The following is a 25,071-nucleotide window of genomic DNA, read 5'->3' as shown; positions in this document are numbered from 1 at the left end:
TTTGAATATGTAGTTGTAATATCTATCGGTGAGTGTCTATAGCCTAAATGATTTGAAATAAATTCTGGAAGATGGAAAAATGGAATGAACATTATGGATTGAATAAATTTGATGTTGCAATTTTTGTTCAAATTCAAAAGCACTTTGATATTTGGCAGCTTGCTAAATTTTCGTATCAGAAATGTAAGTCGTTAAGCTATGTTCGTGGAGATGAAACCTTCATACATTAAATATAAAAGAAAATATGTGTATAAAATATGCATGTTGAACTATTGAAATGTGTGGACATTGAACATAACGGAAGGATGTTTAAAGGCAGATAGCTCCATCTATTGAAATGCAGATGTCGCCCACTATAATAGCAAACGTCATATGTAAGCCAAGCAGAAAGTCAGGTACATTGAGCAAGTGAGTTAAATTTGTATGGTCGTTTATTTGTTTAATAATTGGTGAGTTTGTCGTAAAAATGCCAAAAGAAGAAGACGAAAGACTTGTGAAGGAATTAGAAGAATTGAAAGAGAGAATTGGCGATGAGTCAATTTCAGAATTAGTTCGAGCTTTAGATTCAATGATTTCAAATACGCCAGATAGTTCTGATTTGACCGAGGAACATTCAACTAATTTAAATTTGGCTTCATCACAGCCTTCTACATCGAATCAAGCACCAAACTCAGAAGACAATGCGATAAGATTGCGTACTGAATGCAAAGTATGTCATACTGTATACAATAATCGGAACAATTTGTACAGACACCAAGGTAAATACGAAGATCAATTCAAATGTTGCATTTGTCGAAAGGAGTTTGGTGATGAACTAAACGAACACACCCAGCGATTTGGAGAAAATTTCATCTGTTGCATATGCAAAAAGAATCGAGAAAGTAAAAATAAAGCGAAATTCAGTGACCATTGTAGTCAATGCCGTAACCGTCGTTCGTTACAATGAACGGCAAAATAAAATATTTTCGTAAGACTATAATCAAAATCATTTTTCTCTGAACAAAAACTACTATAATTTTAATTTTCTTTTTTTCAGTTCGAAAATAATCCAATTTTACAACAGCGAATATAAATCAAATCTCATCATTGAATCCATCATTGGCATCCATCTTCGATTTGTTGAGATTTTCAGCACTGTTCAGCATAGTCGCATTCCACAACACAAATTGTAAAAAAATCTATTATTTGTACAAATTTAATGTGTAAGGTTATGAATAACGAAAAGCACTGCATCATCAATTCGGAAATTTATAATTAGATTATTAAATAACATCGAATGACTATTTTTATTTATTTCAACAAAATATTATTTGCGCCCATTTTGCTATGCTGACACTTTTGTTTTTAATGCAGTAATTCCGATTATTTTTCCGTGCAATCGCTTAATTTCATTTTTTATTATTGCTAAATTGCGTTGTACGCAGTGCCGTCACATAGAAGTGTTCAAATGGTTGAAATAAAAAAAAATCAAAACAAAGCATATGCCGAGATAAATTAGAATTTTATTTAGTTACAAGCCTCAATTAGCTTGACATGAAACAGAATAAATAGATTGATCGACAATTAAATTGTGTTGATACAAACACATGTCTGACTTTGGTACATTTGATTAAATATTATGGTATTATCAACTGTGTGAACACGTGCTCGCGTTGCTCAATCAATTCATAAGAAAGTGCGTTCTTTCAAAAGCACCGTCCAAACTGGCGACAATCAGATCATATGAATGTGCATGTAAATTATTTGTCGCTTTGTGGAGTGAGATTATTTTCGCTTGGTTGAAGTAGCTCGGAGACCGTCGATTCGATCATTTCATGTAAAATGGTTTTCAATGCAAACCAATTTCTGTAAAATTCAATAAATTCAATTAAAAATCCGTAATTCTCCATTTAAAAATTGTTATCAAAAATTGACACCACATACTTTTCCGCTGGATTAGCGCACATCTCCGCATAATATTTGATCTTTGGTTCCGTTCCGCTTGTTCTTAATGTAATAACAGCACCATTTTCATATGTGAATGTAACCATTTGACTGCTTTTACTTGAAGGCAACAACGATTTTCCGTCACTTTGACAGGTATCGATTCCGGTCGTCAAATCACGTACAGTTGCTATGGGATACTTTCCGTTGCACACATGTGCTGGATACTAAAATCAAACGATTTTTACCATTTTGTTGAAAAAAATCTAATTTCAAGCAAATAACTTACGGTGTCTGGAGCATGTTGAAAGTTTCGAATACGTTCAAATATTTTTGTTATAGTTTCCGGTTCATAGCATAAGAAGTATGAGTTGCTTGTGTAATGAAATCCATAGATTTCGTAGAGTTCATTTAATTTGCCGTACAGTGTTTGATTTTTCGTTTTTAGAAACGAAACCAAACTTGCCAAGTGACACGCAGCACTCACACCGTCCTTATCAAGTACAGTGGAGGCAAACATAAAACCGATGGCTTCTTCAAAAGCAAATAAAATCGTTTTGCCCTCCTTGATTAGCTCATGTGATTTATTTCCCATCCATTTGAAACCGGTCAGTGTTTCAATAAAATTGAAACCTTCTGCTTTGGCCATCGCTTTCAACATTTTCGAGCTAACAGTTGATGCTAGCATATAACAATCTTTCAAATCTTTTCCAGGTGATTGCATTTTGTAACACTCCAATGCCCACCAGCCAAGTAACGCGCCCAATTCATTTCCAGTGAAAACATGCCACTCACTGAAAGTTGAAAAAATGAATTAGTTCCGATTTCTCTTAGTTTCGTTCATAAATATCTTCTACCTTTCATTAAATTCAGCACAGGCAAGCCGATCGGCGTCTGGATCGTTGGCCAATATTATGTTGCACTTGGCTTCGTTAGCGAGTTTAAATGATAATGTGAGACTTGATTTTCCTTCTTCTGGATTTGGGAACTTGACAGTTGGGAACTCTGGATCTGGATTGCGCTGTTCCTCGACCGGGAGGAGTGGCTTAAGATTTGCAATTTCCATTGCCTTCTCTACATATCGATATCCAACGCCATGCATTGCTGAATAAACAAATTGCGTGTCACTGTTTACATTGATCTCATTCAAGACAACGCTTGGAATATTTTCCAATAGTTTTTCATAGTACAAATCGAACATTTCACGATATGGATCATTTAAAAGTGGTGAGTTCAAGCTGCTCAAGTCCCATGACGACTGTAACGGTCTAATAGGAAAAATGATCAATAAATTAAAACAAAGTGTGTTAAATACTTTGATGTGCTTGCGTCAGTTACTTACTTCAAATTATCGAGAATGTATGCTTGAATATTTTTATCATGCGGAGAGATAATTTGAGCACCATTATTCCAATAAACTTTGTAGCCGTTATCTTCTTTTGGATTGTGTGACGCTGTCACCATAACGCCGGCAAGTAGATTCATGTGCGATATAGCGAACGGCACAAATGGCGTGGCAACCATTTCACCATATAAATGTACTGGAATGCCTTCGTTGAGGAATACACTGGACGATAGCTCAGCAAAACTGTAAATTTTGATAAGAAAATTGAAAAATTTTAATCAAAATGTTTCATTTTTGCTGCAACGTTGGAGCAAATTGATTACCGTTTGCTGTTATATCGACCATCATAACCAAATACAACACCGTTTGATTGCTGCTGCGATGATGGAAAACACTTTTTAATGTATTTGGCAAGCCCCTGAGCTGTTTGAATTACAACCAAATCATTCATTGCATTATAACCTGCTTGCATTACTCCCCGTAATCCAGCGGTGCCGAATGCCAAGCGCTTCAACAACAACTTATCCAATTTAGCATAGTTGCCTTGCTGTGACAAAGACTCAATTTCAGCACGAGTTTTGGCATTCTAAATATGAGAAAAAAAAAGGAAAAATATGAATTATCTCCTCATAAATCGTAAAAAAATTGCATAAAAATCGACGAAAATTGTACAAAATTCGATTTTAAATTCTAATTTCAACTAAGAAATTGCACAATTTCATTTTAAAAACTCACCTGATCCCATTTAAGCCATTCATCAATTTTTGCTTGCAATTTATCGCAACATTCGCCGGAGTTATTGTTCGTTGGAGCCATTTTCAGTAATTTTCTTCTGTAAAAAATACAAAAAAAAACATAAAATTTTTAACATGGATTTTACAAAACGTTTACTTACTTCAAATGTTCTAATACAACTGAAACAATAAACTGTGTAAATAAGCATGATTGTTATCTGTTATCTCTTTGAAACAACAAAAAAAAACACTCTTGACTATAACTAACAAGCAAATAGATGGTTTCAAAGTCGTAATCAATTTTATTGTGACCTGTGGTGCATTTGAGTTCATATATTTACTAATAATTTCTATAAATAGTTCAATTCTATTGAACCGAATACAATGAATCAAGTGGTCTGGCAATATCGATGACGAATTGCTTACATTGTGCGTAGTACAGAGTATAATAGCGAAAATGGAACGTGATGTTTTCAAAAATAAACATTCAAAACACCGAAGGGTTCATGACATTTGAAAATTTATCAGCTGTCGCTTTCAACATAACACGCACGGAATTTTCTGAACATCGTTATCATCACTTTTGTTCCTTTTGCAAAATCATTTAAAATTTAATCACGTCGCAGCTGGAGAGATTTATGCTATGATATTTTGAGTCAATAAAAAAGAATTGCAGTGAAATTATGCGTGGCATGCGGTTCCATTGAAGCTTGTCGTTAAAAAAAACGAAGACGAATTATTCCAATGTTGAATTGCGTGAATTAATAATGTGAATGTTTGACTTTAATGACTGTGCTCTTCCAAGGGCGTCGATGTTCATTTTAATGTGTTTAATTTGCCATTTTTCCGCATTCCTTATCAAAACTATTTCGTTGACGATATGAGGAATGGAAAATAAGGAAAAAAAACAACAACAACATTGACGTGCGAATACTTATCACCATTGTTTATTGACGTTATTCGTTCACTCTCATTATATACCATTTGATGATAACGAACAAAAGCATTAGAAATTTGTGATTAACTTTTCCAATAAGTTGTCGCTTCATTAATTCTCGAATGCTGTTTTTCTGGTTGTGCTGAAGCAATGTTGTCAGCACAAGTTAATAATTTGCTCGATTGATGAAAGCAATGGGCGATGGTAAATAACATTTCATTCGCCTGATGTATTCGTTTAAATGAAACCATGTACGTACAATTCATCTCATAAAATCAGATTTGCGTCTCTGGTCATCAAGCAAAAAGCCAATTTATGGCAGTTGTAATTTAATGCGTAATAAAATTTTGAAATGGTACAGAACATTTGACAACAAACTTTCTTGTTTCGAAAGTGAACGCAATTCGATGAGTAAAATGTAACATGTCGCCAAATGAAACCAGCAATTACGAAAAAAAGAACGGCACACAAATAACCATGAATAATAAATAATGGTGAATGAAATGAGTTTTTTGTGGCCGCCAGAAAATGCAAATGAACAGCAAAATTTTCATTGTCATTGTTTTTCGGTGTGAATATTTATTTTCCAAAGTGTCACCTCTTATCCACTGTTCACTTTATCAAAACGGAAGAGTTTACAAATGCCAACACCCACCACATTAATTTGTATGAATTATTTGAATCGAAATTGGTTAAACATCGTTCGACGATAAATCAGCGCACATCGAGCATACGACAATTCTGTCGTGAGACTGAGGTGGCTGGTGTATGACACAGAAAAACAAAATGTTAACAGTGGCCCGGCATGCAATACGAACAAAAACATTATATATACTATACTAGATGATTAAATGGATAGTAGTACGCCATACGGAAGCAAAACAATTGTAAATGCAATGCGAATAGAGGAAAGAACAGAAAATATAAAGAAAATTATGACACATGCGCTGTACACAATTTGTACCGCGAATGAATTGCACAAACACACACAAACACACCCAGTGAAAGCGAAGTGTTCTGTCTGGAATAGTAAGCTTTTTGCAAATATTTCAAACTGTATCAACACACTCTCTCTCACACACACACTAACACAATCAGACCGAGTGTGGTGGTTAAGCTTTGCTAGTGTATTTGTCGAATTTGATATATTATTACTTTAAAAGCTACTGTGTGTATGGCTTGCATTTAATTCTTAGTCGTCAGCACTCATCAGTCATTCGGAATACGTTCGCTGAGTCCGAAGCTCACTAAAGTTGTTAGTCTCTCTTATAAATTTGCTCTGCTTGGATAAATTTTCCTCATTTAATGTACTATTAACGAGTTCACAAACAACAGCATTACCGACAAATTCAAACACACACATTCACAACACCCAAAACATTGGGCATATTCTATATTTCTGTTGCAAAATGTTCTATTGTTTATAACTGTGACATTTTTGGTTGTTATCTGCAGTGAAATAAATAATGTGATATTTTTGTTAATAGCGAAATTTGTATTGATTAAATTAGCGCACATAGCGAGAGAGAGAGAGAGAGAGCGAGAGTTCTCAACGAGGCGAATGAGAAACACAAAGAGTATGTGTATAGCGTACGTTTATCATAAATAGAACGCCAGATGTATTTAAATAGGATTTCATGAATTAGGGTGTAAAATATCAAACGAAAAAGGAACAGAAAAAAATATTTGCAGACGTTTTTCTTTCTCATTGTGTTAATATTTTTCCGTAGTGTGTGTGTGTATGTGTGAGGAAAATAAAATCGAGAAAGAGTTGGGCGGTTCATTGTTTGGTTTCAATTTTTGTGATAGTGAAATTTCCGTTTTTCTTTGGAATTTCCACTTCATAGCACATAGCATATTCTTTTTAATGGTATAGCGCGTTTCTAATAAAGCCTGTTGATTGTTCTCAGCGTACAAACAGTGTGATATGGTGGTGATGATGCGGGCGACGTGAATCATTTTGATGTTATAGGAAAAGCACCAACAACAACCAAAAAAAAAACTGCTCAACAACAAAAGCTATTACTATCATACGTGTAAATAGTCGAAAAAAAGGGAATTACGACAGACATTCAAAAAATAGAAAAGGAACGAGGATAGAAAAAGAACACAATAGAACATATGATGTGTTGAAACAAAAGATCCTATGAAAATAGGGAAATGAAAAGTTAAGTGATGAATATTGAAAATGAAAGCGCACACAAAGGCATGTTGTGAAATAATTTGCATGCATAGAAATTAGGTCAGATATTAGTTTAAAAAAAAAATTGTGGTGGCAAACCGAGCGAAGTGCAGAAAAGACAGCAAAATATAGCGAAAACAAATAGAAGAGGAGGCACGCAGAGCACATAATATAACCATATTAGCACAACAAGGGTGATAGAGTAAAATTTTATACGCAGTGAAGTGGTTAAAATTTATTGGATGCAATTCTAGCGATATTGGCGACACCAAGAAAACGCTTTATAGACTATATCGGCGACAACGACGATTCACACGCTCATAAAATTATAATAATCATATAAAAAAAGAAGCATCGGCAACGAGATGGTGGACGAATTAGCGTGCATTGCAGACGACGATGATTTTGCATCGTTAAAGCGTTTAGTTGATACAGACGATGGTTGGACGCTTGAAGTATGTAAAGCAAATACATTGGTTTGGACACGTACAGTGCCTGGTTGCAATTTTCAAATGGTTAAAATAAACTCGCGATTTGAAGACATCGATCCAGATTGTGTGTTCGATGTATTGCTCGATCCAGACTATCGCAAAGAATGGGATACACACATGTTGGAAAGTTTTGATATTGGCAATTTTAATGTGAACAACGACGTCGGATACTATGCAAGTGAGTTTTAATTTTATATTATTATTATTTTTTTGCTTCCTTTATACTTCGTGCATTCAATTAATATTCATAAATGTTGAAAGTTAAGTTTTACTCTGACTGCGCTAAAAACTTTGTTACTTCATTTTATATAGTGTCTTGCCCACCGCCATTAAAGCCTCGAGACTTTATTTTGTTGCGGTCATGGTTGGATACAGGACCAAGGGGTGAACAAATGCTTCTATCGCGTTCCATCATGCACAAGGATTATCCGCCAAAAAAGGGATTCGTACGGTATGTTTACTTTGGTTGTATGCTTTGCATATTTTACTTTGCGTAAATGTATTTGTTCATGCCAATTCGTGCAACATTTACTCTCATTTATATTAAAACTATAAATTTTCATCTGGATTTAGGGCTGTTTCGCACATAACTGGATTTGTCATACGCCAACAAACACGTGGCGGTTGCCGTGTTGGTTATCTAGCACATTGCGATCCACAAGGCACTTTACCACCTTGGCTTGTTAATAAAGTAACACATTCGTTGGGACCACGTATGGTTAAGGATTTACGAAAGGCGGCATTGGGTTACAAAAAATGGAAAAATGCACAAACACATCAACGTAAACCGTGGCGCTTCCCAGAGGAAATTATTACTCCTCGTATTTCTGTGTTGGATGTAAGTTGTTCAAATATTACTTTCACCTTGTGATTTTCTGTCAGTGAATGTGGACCACTTTTGATATAACTATTCAAAAAAGAAATTCAATCGACAAGCTCTCGTTTTTCTCTCTCTCTCTTTTTTTTACTCTACTTTTTCATCTTTCAGTGTCAAATTCCTGAATCATTTATAAATAGTAGAAAAAATAGCGCCATCGAATCGTTGCCAAGTTCACAATCGACATCGTCATCAACAAAACCAGAAGAGCGACGCAAGAAACGCGGTGGAAGCCTGCGAAAATTTCACCGTATGCTACCGAAACTACCAACCGATAAATAAAGGCATCGCACATCACTTGATTCTTGATTCAGAATAAAAATGGTTATTGGCATCATTGAATTTATGATTTGTTGATTTCAGCAGCACCAGAAGCATCCAAAACCTTTCAAAATTTCTTTTTGCGCTTCATGCTCTGAAAAACTTTTTATTCGATCTGGTAATTGAGTAAAAAAAAAGAATCTGCTTGAGTGACGGAAAATTTGGCGCTATATCTCATATATCATATTTTTTTGGGCAATTGCAAAAATATTGTCGATTACTTTGCATACGTATACTTTTGCAATGAATAATGCATGAGCGCACAAGGTAAATAATAAGCTAAAACATACCAAAACACACACAAATACAGAGATACACAATACAGCAGCAACTGGGTCTATCATTCCGGTTGCGGAGATTTGACATCAGCCAAAGCACACATTTGTCGAACATGAAATGTGAAATATGGATTCATTATTCTTCATCTTCAATTCATCATCAACATAATCAACGACTCTGTATAGAATTGCTTGAACAATTTGTATCAATCCATTTGCATATATTTCAGGAATCGGATACCTCATATACATGGCTGCAGGCGATTCAAACGAATTTGCATTCAGAAAATGGAATTTCTTTTTTATTCGTCTGTTTATGCCGCTTTTATGCGGTTTTTATCTTTGGAAAATGGTCAGATTTTAATGAGATTTATTCGATTGGCGTGCGGTTCATTATTGCATCAGAAAACCGCTTTTGAATAAATCAAAAGCGAATACTAATGAAACATTTGTTGGCATTTAACAAAGATTATAGACATCTTAAATGTTTGCTGTTTTCTCAATCAATATCATGACATAGAGTCTATTTAGCGATGCATAGCTTTTCAATAAAGTTAATGATTTGAAAGTTGGGTGAAACAATGATGATTTGAACACACAAGTACAGTTTTTTCCGGTTGTGTAAAATAAAAACAAATATCAATGATCAATCTCATTTGAAATTCTAAGGTGTATATTAACAATTTATATTAATTACTATAATTATAGACCTTAAGTAAAGTTGTTGTTTTTTGTTTTTTGTTTTTTGCCAATATCAATATATATGTATACCTATATTAATGAAATTCAGGTTCTATCAACTGCTATTTTCTGTATATCTGTATCTGTACTGTGTCGAATACCAATGACTTTATTAACGATAAAACAGGGTCTCTGTGAACAAAACCCATGTGCACAAAACACATTACTTGTCTCATGGAACATCATAAAACCTTTTTAGTCTATTTTTCGCTATCTCTCTTTCTATCGAAAAATACATTTCAGTAGATAAAAAAATAGAATCCAGAGAGATTGAGAAAAAGAGAAATCAATTCATCAATGCGCCTTTTCTTCCCCTTTTTCCACTTACTCTCAATTTTCTACGATATTTTTAAACTTCATCTAATTTTAAATGATGAAATCAACATAAAATTGAATCTATCAAAAAAAATGAAAACAATTGGCTGTCATTAGTATCTACAAAAAAATATATGAATATTTGAAGGAGAGAAAAAAAACATAAAATTCATCATCCAAAGAGTAATTTATCAAATTGAACAATAATAAACAGATGCATTGGCCTAGGTGTATTTTTATTGAAATAAATAGTTAAAATTCCATATTTATTATTATGAAAGTTGCTTCCATATATATTTATATTAAATTTGCGTAAAACTCGCACATAAATAATCATAATTTTATTCAAATATGTTTGTGAAAATTGAAGCAAGCATCAGCAGCGATAGCAACACCATTTGTGCAGCATTTAAATGGAATTTTTAAGTTAGCTGGGAGTCACAGTGTGTGCAAGGACTCGGTGTGTTATCCATCTCTATAAATGATTTAACGAATGTAATGAAATGTTGAAAGTGTTCCCACCGGGGAATTTCTTTTTCGATGGATAGAGACACATTAATCAAAGTTATTCTAGATAATATTTAGCTGTTTAGTTCGTTTCCCTGGGAATACACGGGAAAATATTTGTTTTATGGAATTATATTTTTTCTTTCGTTGGCTGAAAATATATTCCTTTGAACTTCAAAAATTCGAAAAAAGTATATGCGAATCAAAGACAACAACATCATTAGTATTAGTGTGCTTCCAAAAACAAACATATTTTTTACCATCCATTGATGCCAATACAGAAGATTTTACCGAAATTTCCTATTTCCAACCATTCCATATAAGCGTTATGCTAAATATTAACTGTTCATATTCTATATAATTTTTGTTTTTAAATTAATAGTCACATTTCATTAATCGAATTACTCCACAGAAGTTTTGCATTTAATTACAATTTTCATGAATATTTTATATCCATAACACGTTCGTATTCAGTTTCATTGCCATTCCCTCTATCATCCCAAACAGCGCCTCTTTTCTCACATTTGAGCTTCATTTTAGTACCACAACGAATGACGAAAGCACAATAACGACTACGAAGCTCAATCGAATTTGTAATGAAAATCTTAATTGTTTTTAATTTGATGACAAAAAAATAACTAAAAACAAATTTAAACAAAACAAATGTTGTTCTCTGATATTAACAACTATATTATATATATCATCAAGTAGCATTTAAGATTTTAAAGAAGCCAAGAGCATAAAAAACTAAAAGAAAGTGACATGATTCAGAGATATATATATAAAAAAACAATCAATTAATTTAAACAGATGAAAGATTTAATTGAAAATTTGATGAAATAAAGATCTGTAGAGAATGAACGGGAAGTAGAGGAATGATAATCACATTCCGTTTGGAATCCAGGTCAATCTCACAGAGAAGAATAGAATATATATTGTACGATATAGCTGATATCAAATCAGATGAGTTGTTGAAATAAAATTATGCGTGTTAAATATATTGTTGAATTTATTTATTGAATGCCATCCAATTCGTTGTGGTCCGATCAACGAGAATGCATTGATAGAAGTGTCAAACTCAATTGACAAGCGATAATTCATCAAATATTGATAGTGGTAATATTCGGATTGGTTCTGTCGAAATATCGATGTAACGAAGATAAAAAAAATGGTAAAATTGTAAGTAGTACCAATATGCACAGTGTACACATCTTGAGTTATGCGAAATAAGCGTGTATGTGCATTGTGCACCGCTGAGATCGAAAATGTGAAGATTGGATTTCTAAAACATTTACGTCTTTTCTTCAAATGTTCCTGAAATTGGTCGAGATTTACTACTACTCATCTCAAGATTCAATGTCGCCTATTACGGTGCAGTGATTGTACTAAAATCATTGTATCCCATTTCATTGTTTGTATTGACTATTGAGTAATTGATGTAAGTAATGCGTTCATAAACAAATTATTAGTTAATATAATGAAAAAGTAATTAGATCTGGTCCAACTTACATACGATCAAAGGCTCAATTTCAAATTGATGAGTAGCATCATTCTAGCATATTAACTATTACAAATGAACTGCACCGCATTCAATTGGAATAGAAAATGCTCAATATGGAAAAATGATTGAATTGATGCTATTTCGTTAAATCCTTGCAAATGAATGACGTTTATTTCAATGAAATGAATATGTTGATTGATTGCACATACATTCCAAGAATAAAAAAAATTAATAATCATATCAATCGAAAATCGATTTTATCGGTGCCGTAAAAATGTGGTTCTTTTTTGTTGTTGCCGTTGTTGTTGAAGGACTTGATGAATTGCGTTCTCGTTTATAAATAATTATTTCGACACTGTTTGCTTTCAGGTGTGTAATGGTGAATGGCCTGTCGGCAAAAAAAGTGGTCTTCACCGTCCAAATACACGCATACGCAATTAATAAACAATCTTCAGTAAACAATTGATGAGTTTAATAGCGCTATGAATATTGTATAACCACCTCATTTATCATCTTATTACTGCACAGAGCAAATAAATTGGGGGAACTTCTGTTGATCGAACAAAAACACGGTTTGGGCGGAAAATATTTTTCAAAATAAGAACTCTTGTTTTACTTGTCCATTTTTCTGGTACATGGAAAAAGTATATGTTTACTGAACAAATTGGCAAACTTACTTGAAGCAGTAAATAAACAGAAAACCATTCACACAAAAAAAAATCGAAGCTTTTCTTTCTACAATAAAAAAGTAAACACATAATTTCACCTCGAATGCTGAAAATTCTTTGGACGAATTTTATTTTTACGACTAGCTTAAATTCCGTGTATACGTCATTTGAAGCACCAAACAAGAAACTGAATGGATGTATTTTGATGGAAATAACGTGTATAAATATCATAATAATTTATGGATATTTACATAAACAAATTGCGGATTGGAAATAAAAACAAACATATGCTATTTGTATTTTGCTCTGTGCTTGAGAATAACTCCTTTGACAGCAACCACTTTTCGTTGGTGTTTGTCAAAAAGAGACTGCTGCACACACCTTTAACACAAAGCACACAGACTACACGCGAAAAACGGAGAAAAGCGTATTTATTTTACATCGACTTTGACTGCATTAAAAAGCACTGTCTGGCGATCAGAGCCACTCAGTCGTGTATAGATTATTCGATTGGATTGTAAATATTATAAAATTTTGTTTTCTGTCTTAAAATATTGGCTACTTTTTTACGCAAATTCATTTTAAATTTTATTTTCACACGTTTTTCATTTAATAAATTTACGTTTAAAAGCATAGTAAGTAAGAGCACAGTTTTACCAATTCTATCCAGTTGAAACGTGAACGTGTTGAAACATCCAGTGCATGCAGGAGTGTTACGAAATCAAGCTGTACGAAAATAAATGGTCAAAAAAATGTGCAGATTTGCACAACTGTCAATGGATGCAGAGTACTGTATACACTGTACTGTGACTTGTTGTTTCTATGGTGACCGCTAAAAAAACAAACGTGGCGCAAAAGAAGTAGTTCAAGTTTAATTGTCAAAAATCATATGATTTCAATAATTAATGAAGTGCTTAGTCATACGTCCATTTCATATTCGCAATGAAATGAGAAAATTTTTTATAGAAAATGTCGTTTTGTTGCGATTTATAATTTAAATGTTTAACATTTTTTAATTAATTTTTTTTTATGACAATGATTATTCGAATCGTAAATGATTTGAGCTAAAGATTAGATTAGATAAAATTCGAATTGTAATGTGTTCGTAATCGCGTCCGAATGCACTATTCTGATAAGATTCAATAGAATAATCGTAAGCCACGTTTAATAAAATAAGTACCCGTTGACTATAGATACGACGTTAATCAAGGTAGAATCCATGCTATTTAAACGATTGAGATCTTACAACAGCCGTTTATTTGAGCTATTTTTTCATCACAAAAATTCAATTGTGCTACGACTGATTGTCTACATTCAATTAAATAACAGCGTGCAAATTAAATCTATCGTTCATCGAATCAATTCGTTTACGGAAACGGAACAATTTCCATCGTAAACACTGGTCAGTGTGATTGTGCATTCGATTCAGTTTTTGAATTTTTTCGCTCAATTTCCAAGTGGAAAAAAAATGGAAAATTTTGATGAGAATGAGAACGCATACGATAAAGATGAAGTGCATGCAATATCATATAGTTGCATAATGGCACCAAATCGTTGTACGAAACGATTTTTGAACATCAGCGATACAATTATTGCCATAGTCATCGTGACGCCATTAGTTGTTTCTTTCTGGTACGGTACGTGGAGTTTTATGGATACATTTTCAGAATATTTCCCAGCGATACCAACACTTTTGTGTGGTTCAGTTTGGAATATGTTTATTGTATTATCAAGACATCACGTTTACGAAAAAGTTAAAACACCACATTTACGCGAAAAAACAATTAAGCAAAAGATCGGCAGATATATATTCACCAAGCTTTTCATTTACGTGTTCAGCATAACATGCATTATGGTTTTTCGGGCAATTTTCCTGCTATGCGCTCCATACGGTAGGAAAATATTCTGCAATTTTCACATATAAAATAGATACATTAATTTCATTCTTGTCACTCGATTCATTAAAGGGCCAAAATTGAATTTCAAAACCCTTTCTCCATTCATTTCATTGAATTAAATTTTTAACATTGTAACTTTTCCAAATAAAATTCAATTTCTCGAACCTTTTAATAACTTGTTGACCTTTTTGAAATGCGTTTTTTCTTGCACAGATGTCGGTTTTATTCCTGCTTCCTTGATGATGATAGTGTGCGGAAGTGTGTTGGTTTGTCTCAAGTCTATTAAAAATATTATAGCGCCGCCGATGGCAATTGCAACTGATTGCAAAGAAGTATCGTTTGCGTTTCCCACTCGGTTTAAGACACACGTGAGTATCCACTTTATTTAGTTTTATTTTTTTCTTCTTCAATCGTGTTTCGATTTTCTTTGCGCTCGGAGTAACGACTTGACAAGTACCACAGACACTGAATTGGAGAAGTGAGATGTTCGACAGACAGCACAATAGCGAATGCAACATGTTGATAAAAAGAATTTCGTTAATCGTTGCTTCTTGAATTCAAAGTTTGTTTATATAATTTGGTCTGCTTTTACAAGTGTTTTGTCTGCCTTCTGTTGTATTATTACTGCTAACGTGTCATCAGTTTGTCGTGGTGGGCAACATGATCAAAATGGCTATAATCATTGCAATCATCATCAGTAAAAAAACACAAACGTTATGTACACCGTAAGAAATCATATCATCATCATTATTGTTATTTATTTGCTGGACTCTATGTGCGGCATTTATTATCAATGACGCTGGACGATAGAATGTGTACCGTTTCGCATTGTATGTATTTTTTTGAAATCGGATCAGACTCATTGTCAGAGTTATGAGATTGGATAAGGTAGTATTTGTGTGTTTCGATCTTTTTGTATTTATTTTTTTTCTCGCATGGGCTCTATCAAAGAAACGAATTCAAGCTGGACTGTGAATTTGTCGGGCGCGCGCTTACACACACAAACACAAACACATAGATAATAATTTTCAGCCATCATAATCGCATTGATTCGTATCAGCTTAACGAGACTAGTGAGTAGTCGCGCAACAACAGAGCAGATCGCCAGTAGTTTATTGCTCTGAAGATCGCCAAGATAATCGGAATTGCTCCAAAATCGAAACGTAAAAACATATTCAAAATACTGCTTTGTTATTTTGTTCAATTTGTTAAATTGACTGAGTATTTGAAAATATCGGATTTTGTCGCGAGATTAACGGTAATCAAAGGTGAAAATGAACAATAAGTTGTAAAAAACAACAGCATAATAAGATATATATTTTTTTTCGAATGTTTTTATTGATTGAAGGTGATGATAATAAATTCGGACGTTTATTGTAAAGCATTGAATCTGTTCTGAATCAGAGAACTGCGTTGAAGAGGAAAAAAATATATCGTTTGATCGTGGGTGTAATGCAAAGAGTGAAAATCATTATTTTATAAAATGTGGCCAGAACTAAAATTACGTTTTACTTTGAATTCAGCACAAAATTGCGTATGAATAGAAGAATATTGCTCGACGCGCTTGTATGTAGCGGAAAATCAAAATTTTGTTTTGTCTGTATTTATTATGGAGTATATTGAGATCACCGAATGAATTACAGCGACTATTTCGTTCAAAAGTGTTTTGTTTGTTCAAAAGAGAAGTGTTTCTTGAGTGGCTCCTAGTAGAGCGTATTCGTCAACAGCGCGGACGACGACAACTACAAAGAATAAATACGATCGCTTGTATACAACCAACAATAATTTGTCAACTAGTTATCCCAATTAATATGAGTTTGCGTTGCAAGATCCACCGAGCCAAGTGTTTCTATCGCTTTGTGTTGATTTTTTTTTGTTTAAATTGAATTCTCTGAAAGTTCTTTGTTAAATTGAATTTCATTTCAAGAGGAAATACAATTCAAATAGTCAAAAATGAACATGATCTCGTGCGCGTGTCCCAATCACATTTCAGATCGTTTCGTGCGATTATTTATTTGATAAAGACACAGTTTCAGCCGAAAAAAAATTCCAATCACTTTTGATAATAAATTATATTATAGAAGCTTTCATAATCCTGATTTCTATCGCAGTCCTTGACTGTCGATTTTCAACGCCTGTGCAACATTTCATTATCGTCTATGCCTTAGACAAAATAGAAAAAAATCGACCACGTCTATCAATATTGAAGAAGCCTGATAAGTGTCTATCATCGATTAAATCTATAGGCGGGACACAAACAGAAGCTTTAAAGCGTGTACATACATTTATTTTGGAATATTTCTTATCGCGTGCTTATCACGGAAATAGTTTTAATTTTAAAAGTTTTTGTTTTCTTCTTTATTCAAAAAAAAAAAGTTCCACTTCTAGACGTTCCCTTTGTTTTCTTAACAAATGAATCGAATTTTTGTAAATAACGTGCATTACAAAACCTCTGCCTTTTATCACCAAAACGTCACATCAACTGAATTATTTTGTTTATGTTTAATGCAATCTCGAATGCGACTCATCCGAATGAATCAAAATATTTGTGTGTAATGTTGTGTCAAAAAGAAGGAAATTTGTTAATTAAATATTTTGTCGTTCGCGAAACAAATCAATTGACATTTTTTTGCATGCGTTCGTTGATAATTGAGTGCATGTTATAATGTTATCAGTTGCTTGTTTATTAACAAAATTTTAAGAAAGAGTTCTCCATTGATGATTGGTTCAGTAGATTTTGTGAGTCTTTTATTTTTTCAATAATGTCAGATAATTTTCTCGATCAATCTTAATGAATATACGTGAATGTGTTTGTCTTATCAATAAACTATAAAAGATTGTGTTTTGAATCCACTTCGAGTAATATCAGATATCTACTGAAGAGCTGCTCATTCGGCTGAAAGTTGTCAGAAGGGACACACAAATTACGTAGCTCTCCACAATAATTAATTTACCTTCAACTTCCACTGCATTTATCCGGATTTTTGTTTTGACGTAATGTCGCGATTGCTTGAGTAAAGTTCAAACGAAAGAAGCGATTGACTTCGAATGCGTCGACAAAATTAATTTGAAATTGAGAAACGATAGTGAAAACCACTGATGAAATTACAAAATGGTAATAGCTGTCGAAAAAATACTCGTAATAATAGTGTAAAAATCTATTCGAATAAGTTGCACGGAGAGCGGCTGTACATTCCAAACACAAATTATAATATTCAAAGAAGAAAAGTGAAGAAAAAGAAAAGAAACGTATATTAAAGAAAGAAAAATGCGGGGAAGTACAGCTGGCTTAACTGAAGGAACAGTAGAATCACGGCATTCTATCTATGATGCATTCCTTGTGCTGCTCGATGTTTTATTTTCATCGGTGATTGCAGCCCCCGTCGTCATTGCCTATTGGAGAGGAGCGTGGAATTTAATGCAGTATATATTTTATCCGCACAATCCAACGGCAAGCGCACTTGTTACCACATTCATAGGAATAATTGGACATTTTATATTTTTCTACTGCCAAAATTGGCTTAGCCGCACATTCAATCCAGATAAACATCGCTTGACATTTATGATTGTTTCTCGTATTTACACTGCCATTTATGGATTCGTTTGTATATCCGCATGGCGCGGGCCGTGGGCGCTTTTGGACTTGTATAGTGAATCGCGTATATGGACTTTAATTATAGTCACCGTTATTTGCATCGTTCTTTTAGTATTTTGTAAAGGTTTACGCAATATTTCATCAACGCCGTTCGGTGTGTCAACTGATCATTCGAAGGATTATTTCGTTACTCCGACCATGTTTAAGTCGTCAGTAAGTGAAACGAACACAAACAAAAAATCGAAAATTTTCAAAAATTTCATTGAATGCTTAAAAAATATTGAAACGAAGGTTGAATTGATTAACTTAAAATGAGTAAAACGAGATTTTTCATTTTATGTACTTCACTTTCAGGCATCAAAAGAACCAGCATTCTATTTTATAGATTGTGCATTTTCTGTGATTGTGATCGGTACTTTGGTGGTATTGGTGTGGAGAAGCCTTTGGGTTATATTCGATTTGCTCATATTCCCACGCGAACAAACACTATCGGCTTGGTATTCATTGGTAAGTGACGGAAATGAACTTTTGTGCGTGTATTTAGAATTTGCCACGACGTTATTATTTCCATGCATTTCAAATTGAGTTATATCAAGTGCAATTTAATCGGAATTATTTCGCTGCTTTTTTTAAATCTTATCATTCAAATTCAATCATTTTGAGCCATCAAACAATTGTTTGTTAAGTGGCTTTTTGATTTTCTTTGTCAGCGAATTAGCTTTAAATTTACAAATAATGGTACACCAGTCTTCAATATAATCAGAAATGGTTATTTTGATCTTTTGACCGAGTATTCTAAATTTTTGATTTGACACACTTAAAAAACCATAAACTTTCCATTTCAAAGTGCATTCAATTGATAAACAATAAAATCGTTATTTTCCCATGGGCAAATAATAAATGATAACATTTTTTAGGCAATTGGCTACGGAATAGTCGCAATTACATTTGCACTTCAGCCACTTATGAAATTGGCGTGTGATCGTTTGACTGGACTTTGGAGGATAGCTGCATGTGATGCGTTCTTATTTTTCAGCTTCGTTGGTACGGTGAATGTGTGGCGAGGTGTTTGGCAATTGCTTGATCTTCACCTTTTCCCAGGTACAACATACAATAAAATTATGTTTTTAGCTAAAACTTATAAAATCATTTAAAATATGAATAAAATGCAACCCTCAACTATAGTATCGAAAACGTTTTCACCAATAACATTTCATTCTCATTTTTCGTACACAGAAAATCCTGTGATGAGCAATTTACTATGCCATGGTGTTTCGTTTTTCTTTTTGGCCATGCTAAATTGTTCGAATTCGGTATTGGTTCGTGGTGTTTTCATCGATGCTGAAGAGCCAATGGGACAATGCGTCATTTTTCCCGTTTATTATATTCGATTATTTGTCCAAAAAGAGCGCACCAAAAAGCAACGTAGAATTCTTGACGCTCTGGAAAAGGGTGATTTACAAACGGAACTTTTGGAAAAATCCGAAAAAAACACACCAAAAATTGTGAAAAGCTCGGCGAAATCAATTGAAATGACCAATATGGCAAATATTAAGCCGACCAAAATTGAAAATGGCTATGAAAAGGAAAATTATCCAAATGGTGAACATAAAATCGGTCAATAGTTTTTTTTTTAATTTACAAAGTAACAATCACATCGAAGAAGAAAAAATATTGTGATAGGAAAAAAACCGGTGTGTGTCTTTCATTGGGCAATTGAATAATAATAATAATTGTTGCCAAGTGCTAGATTCATGTGATGTCCCCAATTAAAACGTTGTGATATTTGATTGATAAAAAAAATAATCGCTCTATGGTTAGTGTTCGAAATGAGAATTTTAAAAACTAAATCAAATTAATCAAAATTATTAGTACTTAACAAATATAAATCTAAACAACGAAAATGAAACTAAATGATGATTCTTCTCGAATATTTCGAGAGTGAGACTAATTGATCAATAATATGGAGGTTGTTAAATGCTTCAATATTAAGTAGCTTGTTTATATATAAAAAAATTATAGTTAGTGAATCTAATCAAAACGAAATCCTTCCTGCTCAAATTGAATGAACACACTTCAGTCACCCAACACAATACACTTCTATTGTAAATAAGACTTGAAAACACAAACAAACACACGCAAAATTTCTCAATAAGTTGAATTTTAAGATACTAAAAACATATAACTTCCCATTGTTGGGTGACAACTGGTAACATTCAAAATGCTAACGAATTTTATCTTAATATATAATCAAAATTTCTACACTCTATGTTTTTTTTTTCTCGGAATATTTCATATCATAATATCTATATAAGTATCAAATTTTCTTCCCTTTTCAAATGTAAATAACTCTTCTAATCATATAATATTTTGCACTATGTATAAATAAAACTAATGAACAACATTTTTATTTCAATGCAAATCAAAGTGCCATTCCGCTGTTTCGAAATTACAATAAAAAAAAAGTGAAACATATCCATATGCCAATAATAAATGAAATTTAAGATTAATGTAAAGAATAAAGTGAATAAATATTTTAATATCAAATTTAAAATGCAAACAAATGTAAATGAGCATATGCATGTTATGAATAAAAAGCATTATTTTTTTACATTACACCAATTATTTGATTCAAAAATTTGAAAGTCCTTTGCCCCACTGGATCATGATGCACGAAAAATACGCATGTCAAATGATTCGCATACATCCTTCGATAAATCCTTTTACCTTCACTAAGAATGATATTTAAACCATTTTGTGGAACCTTTTTTCTAATAAAAAAATACCAGATTGGATTATAGATTCAATATTCTTGGATGATCGTCAAAATCTTGCCATGAATTGAAAATCACGGCATGCACAGATGGGTATATGGAACTGAAATTCACAATTCATGTTTTATTATGGTAGCATGTATGTATGTACACGGTAAAGTTAACCAGGCAATATATTGAATTAACTGGTCAGTTGAGCTGACAGTACGTTAGCCAGCTAAATGGGCTAAAACAATAGACGTTATTGTTTTAATGATGAATCACTTTTCTTGTTTTAATAGAAGTGATTGTTCATTAAAACAATAACTTCTATTGTTTTAGTCCATTTAGCTGGCTAACGTAATGTCAGCTCAAATGACCAGTTAGTTCAATATATTGTCTGAAGTTAACCATGGGATATAAGACTCTTTTAATATTTCCGGACGCGGATAAAATCATCTGACACCTACACACACGTACAGATGTACATCAATTCAAATGGAATTTTTATTCGACAACAAAAACAAATCGTGATTGCATTGAACAATAGAGAAAGTCTGTCATGTTCCAGGTCATTTGGTATACGAGTGAGAATGTTTTGCATTCAACATATATTCTGAATGGCAAAAGCACAATTCAATGCCATTTCACAAAGACGAATATGAATGCATACTAACGGTGATGCTCTATAGCTTCATTTATTCTCAATGAAGGCGAAAAAAGGTGGACGGTTTTGTTGTGCCATTTATTTAAGGGAAATACTTATATATTTGTGATAGCATTCATGGTTTCTGGGGTGAGGGGGAGAAATTAGTCCAATAATCAACGATTGTGGAAATATTAATTCTGATTATTAAATTAATGAAATTTTAGCGAACCAACGAAAAATATAAATGTTCTGGTCACATTTTATGGACATTTTATTTACAGTTCATGTGTTTAATGGAATAGAAGTTAAAGGTCAACAAAACCAGTGATATTTAAATTTGAATAAAATTGTGAAGCGACGAACAGTGTGAAATCGGTGTTGAAAGAATTTGACGAAAAAAAAATAAAATAAAGATGCGTGGCAGTACGGCTGGATTGGCGGAAGGTACTATTGTGTCGCCGGATACGGTGCATGCCGCTTTCTTAATGTTTTTAGATGTGATGTTTTCATCATTATTGGCCGCTCCAGCCGTCATTGCATACTGGAGAGGCACTTGGAATTTAATCGAGATTTTTTTATTTCCCAACGATGCGCTATTGAGTGCGTTTAGTTCATGCTTCATTGGTACAATAGGTCACTTTGTATTTTACTATTATCAAAGACGGTTCAGTCAAAGTTTCCATCCGGACAAGCATCGCATTACATTCATGATAATCTCACGAATGTATACGGCCATTTATGGTGTTGTTTGTGTAAATGGTTGGCGCGGTGGATGGTCATTAATGGACTTATTCATTCCGAAAAAGGTTCATACATATTTTGCCATCCTAATGATAAGCTGCATTCTTTTGGCATTTTGTAAGGGTCTACGTAATATATCCGCATCACCGCTCGCAATATCAACCGATCATTCCAAGGATTACTTTACTGTTCCGACAATGTTTAAAGCATCGGTAAGGACAAACAAAATCGAAACAAAAGTAATAGGCATATTATCGAATATTGCGAATATTTCCTTTGAAAACCAATTTCACAATCAATTTGGAAGAATTTAAGGTATTTCCAAATGATTTAATCATATGTTGTTACTGCAATTTCCTTTCAGCCGATTAGTGATCCCGGCTTTTACTTTATGGATTGTACATTTTCCGTGCTAATCATTGGCACACTGGTTGTATTTGTGTGGAGAAGTATGTTTGCATTGTGCGATTTACTCATCTATCCAAGCGATGAGAGCTTATCAGCTTGGTATTCGTTGGTAAGACATATATTTTATTTCGTCTTTGTTCTATTTATTCATTGGATTCATTTATTCGGTCTAAGTTTCATGCAGTTTCCGCAAGTGTGACTTTATTGAACCGTAGTTCTTTGCACTCATCACAAATTTCACATGTACATTCTCAATTTGAATTAAGTGATTAAGTTGAAATTTTTCTATTGTTGTCACTGTAGTCAGCCAGTGTCAGTTACATAAGCAACACAATTCAACATTCATCTGTTGAAATATCTATGAAATATTTGGCATGTATATAACTCTATTATTTCAGTAAGACATTATATGACACTGACACGATTTACATACTTGATTCAGTTACACCGAACATCGTTTAATCGAAAATTATCCAATCCACACAGCAAACGCATACATTTAGCAAGTTAAGTGAATTTGTGTTGTGGTAGCTTACGGATAGAATTGAATGTTTTTTTTTGCTTTGCTTTTGTTAATCAAATTGACGTATATTAATAAATCGTACGCTATTCTTTATCAATCAGTGCACGCAATTTTTGGTCTCTCGACTCACTTAATCGAAAGCATCTTGTCACATTTGCTCGAGTGTGAAGTGCAAAAATGTTAACATTGTTATTGTTTGTTTGGTTGAACAGACGCTCGGATATGGAATTATAGCCGTAACATTTGGTCTCCAACCGTTGTTAAAGTGGGCATGTGACTATTTAACGGGATTTTGGCGATTGGCTGTTGCCGATGTGTTTCTTTTTCTTGGCTTTGTTGGCACGGCGAACGTGTGGCGCAGTGTTTGGTCTTTGCTCGATATATATTTTCTACCAGGTAGGAGATTATACTTTCTAAAAATTACTATGACATTTTTCTCCTCTGTGACCGAATACAATGTTGAAAATACCCAAATGTATGGTTTAATACATACTCAACGTGACATTAAACATACGTAAAATAGCAATTACCTTTGAAATCATATGTATAAAACATGTTTTAACACTCCCTTAATGATAACCAAACATGATTTTCCTTTTTCGTGTTTTTCTTTCTCTTTCTCTCGCTCTCTTTCATACAGATGAAGTGCTCATCAGTAACTTAATAACGCACGGTGTTTCAATAGTCTTCTTGGCGATGCTAAACTGTTCGAATTCGGTGCTAGTACGAGGAGTTTACATTGATGCTGAAGAGACGGGCGGTCAATGCGTCATTTTTCCCGTCTATTATATTCGATTATATTTTCAAAAAGAACGAACTAAAAAACAGCGACGACAACTTGACGCTGAAAAAGGCCAACAAACTGAATTATTGGAGACATGCGAAAAGAGCCCAGCACAAATTGTGAAAAATGTGAACGGTGACCATAAAATTGTCACATAGAACTTATTCCAGTTCATTTATTAGCTTTACACGATTTTGGAATTAAAATGAGATGAAACTGTCGTGACCTAACAACTCTAAAAACGTTATTATTGTTGTGATACTTGGCTTTTTTTTGATCGATTGCTTTGAATTTGTTTCGAATTAAACTGCTCGAGAAATTACACTTTCGATTTTCAATTTAAAAAAGAAAAAGAAAACAAGCAAAATCAAACACAAATCACATGTTCGAATTTGGTTTATAGTACTTAACGGCAATTGGATTTGGTAATAAACAGAAAAAAAAAAACAATTTAAAAATTTATACGAGCAGTTCGATGGCAAGTTCAAACATCGCATATTTTTCTATCTCGAATATTTCGAGACCGCACGGGATTTAACTAGTCGATCCATAGAATCAAATTGAAAATCTTTACACTCACTAATCAAGAGTAAGAAAAATGCTGTGAGTATTTGGCTCATTTTTAAGGATTTTTTTTTCTGCCCAAAAATCAATAACGAGAGTTTTTTCCCTTAATCGTAGTATATTTATTTATACCAAATGAATTCATCTCCAAGTTTACAGGGTTTATTTTGTGTCCTCAATGTATAGTAGATATTAATGCATTTTGACCGCAACAGTATTCAAAGTTATAAGCAAGTCATTTAGTTATACAATATTTACGAATTTCAAGCATGTTCAAAATCAATTGAGAGAATTTGGTTTAAGTTCTATCAAAATTGTTGACTAAATATTTAAGAT

At 33.3% G+C, this 25,071-nt stretch overlaps 4 protein-coding genes and 1 long non-coding RNA gene across 9 annotated transcripts; 4 read left to right on the top strand and 1 right to left on the bottom strand.

The window, feature by feature from the left end:
* The first annotated feature begins 278 nt into the window (after window positions 1–278).
* Window positions 279–1,494, top strand: LOC116341123. The gene is made up of 2 exons (XR_004201132.1): window positions 279–967; window positions 1,037–1,494. It is a non-coding gene; the product is annotated as an uncharacterized LOC116341123 (long non-coding RNA).
* Window positions 1,483–21,035, bottom strand: LOC116341116 (phosphoglucomutase-2). The gene is made up of 8 exons (XM_031767990.1): window positions 20,926–21,035; window positions 4,004–4,100; window positions 3,592–3,854; window positions 3,266–3,511; window positions 2,781–3,191; window positions 2,213–2,717; window positions 1,924–2,150; window positions 1,483–1,845 (listed from the first exon to the last, which is right to left on the bottom strand). Exons 1-8 carry the CDS (start codon window positions 21,018–21,020, stop codon window positions 1,740–1,742), a joined length of 1,950 nt encoding a protein of 649 aa, XP_031623850.1. The 5' UTR covers window positions 21,021–21,035; the 3' UTR covers window positions 1,483–1,739.
* On the top strand, window positions 6,146–11,649 carry LOC116341120 (START domain-containing protein 10-like). The gene is made up of 5 exons (XM_031767997.1): window positions 6,146–6,516; window positions 6,850–7,790; window positions 7,925–8,063; window positions 8,186–8,450; window positions 8,601–11,649. The coding sequence occupies exons 2-5, from the start codon at window positions 7,487–7,489 to the stop codon at window positions 8,769–8,771; spliced, it is 879 nt and encodes a 292-aa protein (XP_031623857.1). The 5' UTR covers window positions 6,146–6,516; window positions 6,850–7,486; the 3' UTR covers window positions 8,772–11,649.
* Window positions 13,882–20,799, top strand: LOC116341117. 3 transcript variants are annotated; one of them, XM_031767992.1, is made up of 5 exons: window positions 13,882–14,712; window positions 14,932–15,086; window positions 18,668–18,820; window positions 19,231–19,414; window positions 19,550–20,799. In XM_031767992.1, the coding sequence occupies exons 1-5, from the start codon at window positions 14,289–14,291 to the stop codon at window positions 19,936–19,938; spliced, it is 1,305 nt and encodes a 434-aa protein (XP_031623852.1). In that variant the 5' UTR covers window positions 13,882–14,288; the 3' UTR covers window positions 19,939–20,799. The 3 variants fall into 3 exon arrangements, with proteins under 3 accessions (XP_031623852.1, XP_031623851.1, XP_031623853.1); XM_031767991.1 differs by lacking the exons at window positions 13,882–14,712; window positions 14,932–15,086 and adding an exon at window positions 17,405–18,604 and having other exon boundaries at window positions 19,550–20,617; XM_031767993.1 differs by lacking the exons at window positions 13,882–14,712; window positions 14,932–15,086 and adding an exon at window positions 17,415–18,526 and having other exon boundaries at window positions 19,550–20,615.
* On the top strand, window positions 15,387–25,018 carry LOC116341119. Of its 3 annotated transcripts, none has more exons than XM_031767996.1 (5): window positions 15,387–15,976; window positions 21,997–22,668; window positions 22,821–22,973; window positions 23,600–23,783; window positions 24,028–25,018. In XM_031767996.1, exons 2-5 carry the CDS (start codon window positions 22,129–22,131, stop codon window positions 24,327–24,329), a joined length of 1,179 nt encoding a protein of 392 aa, XP_031623856.1. In that variant the 5' UTR covers window positions 15,387–15,976; window positions 21,997–22,128; the 3' UTR covers window positions 24,330–25,018. The 3 variants fall into 3 exon arrangements, with proteins under 3 accessions (XP_031623856.1, XP_031623854.1, XP_031623855.1); XM_031767994.1 differs by having other exon boundaries at window positions 15,387–15,986; XM_031767995.1 differs by having other exon boundaries at window positions 15,387–15,986; window positions 21,940–22,668.
* The last annotated feature ends 53 nt before the right edge of the window (window positions 25,019–25,071 follow it).

Source organism: Contarinia nasturtii, unplaced genomic scaffold (genome assembly GCF_009176525.2).
Source record: "Contarinia nasturtii isolate CC-2019 unplaced genomic scaffold, AAFC_CNas_1.1 Cnas_scaffold_695, whole genome shotgun sequence".
NCBI lineage: Eukaryota > Metazoa > Arthropoda > Insecta > Diptera > Cecidomyiidae > Contarinia > Contarinia nasturtii.
This window is presented reverse-complemented; position numbering and strand designations above follow the sequence as displayed.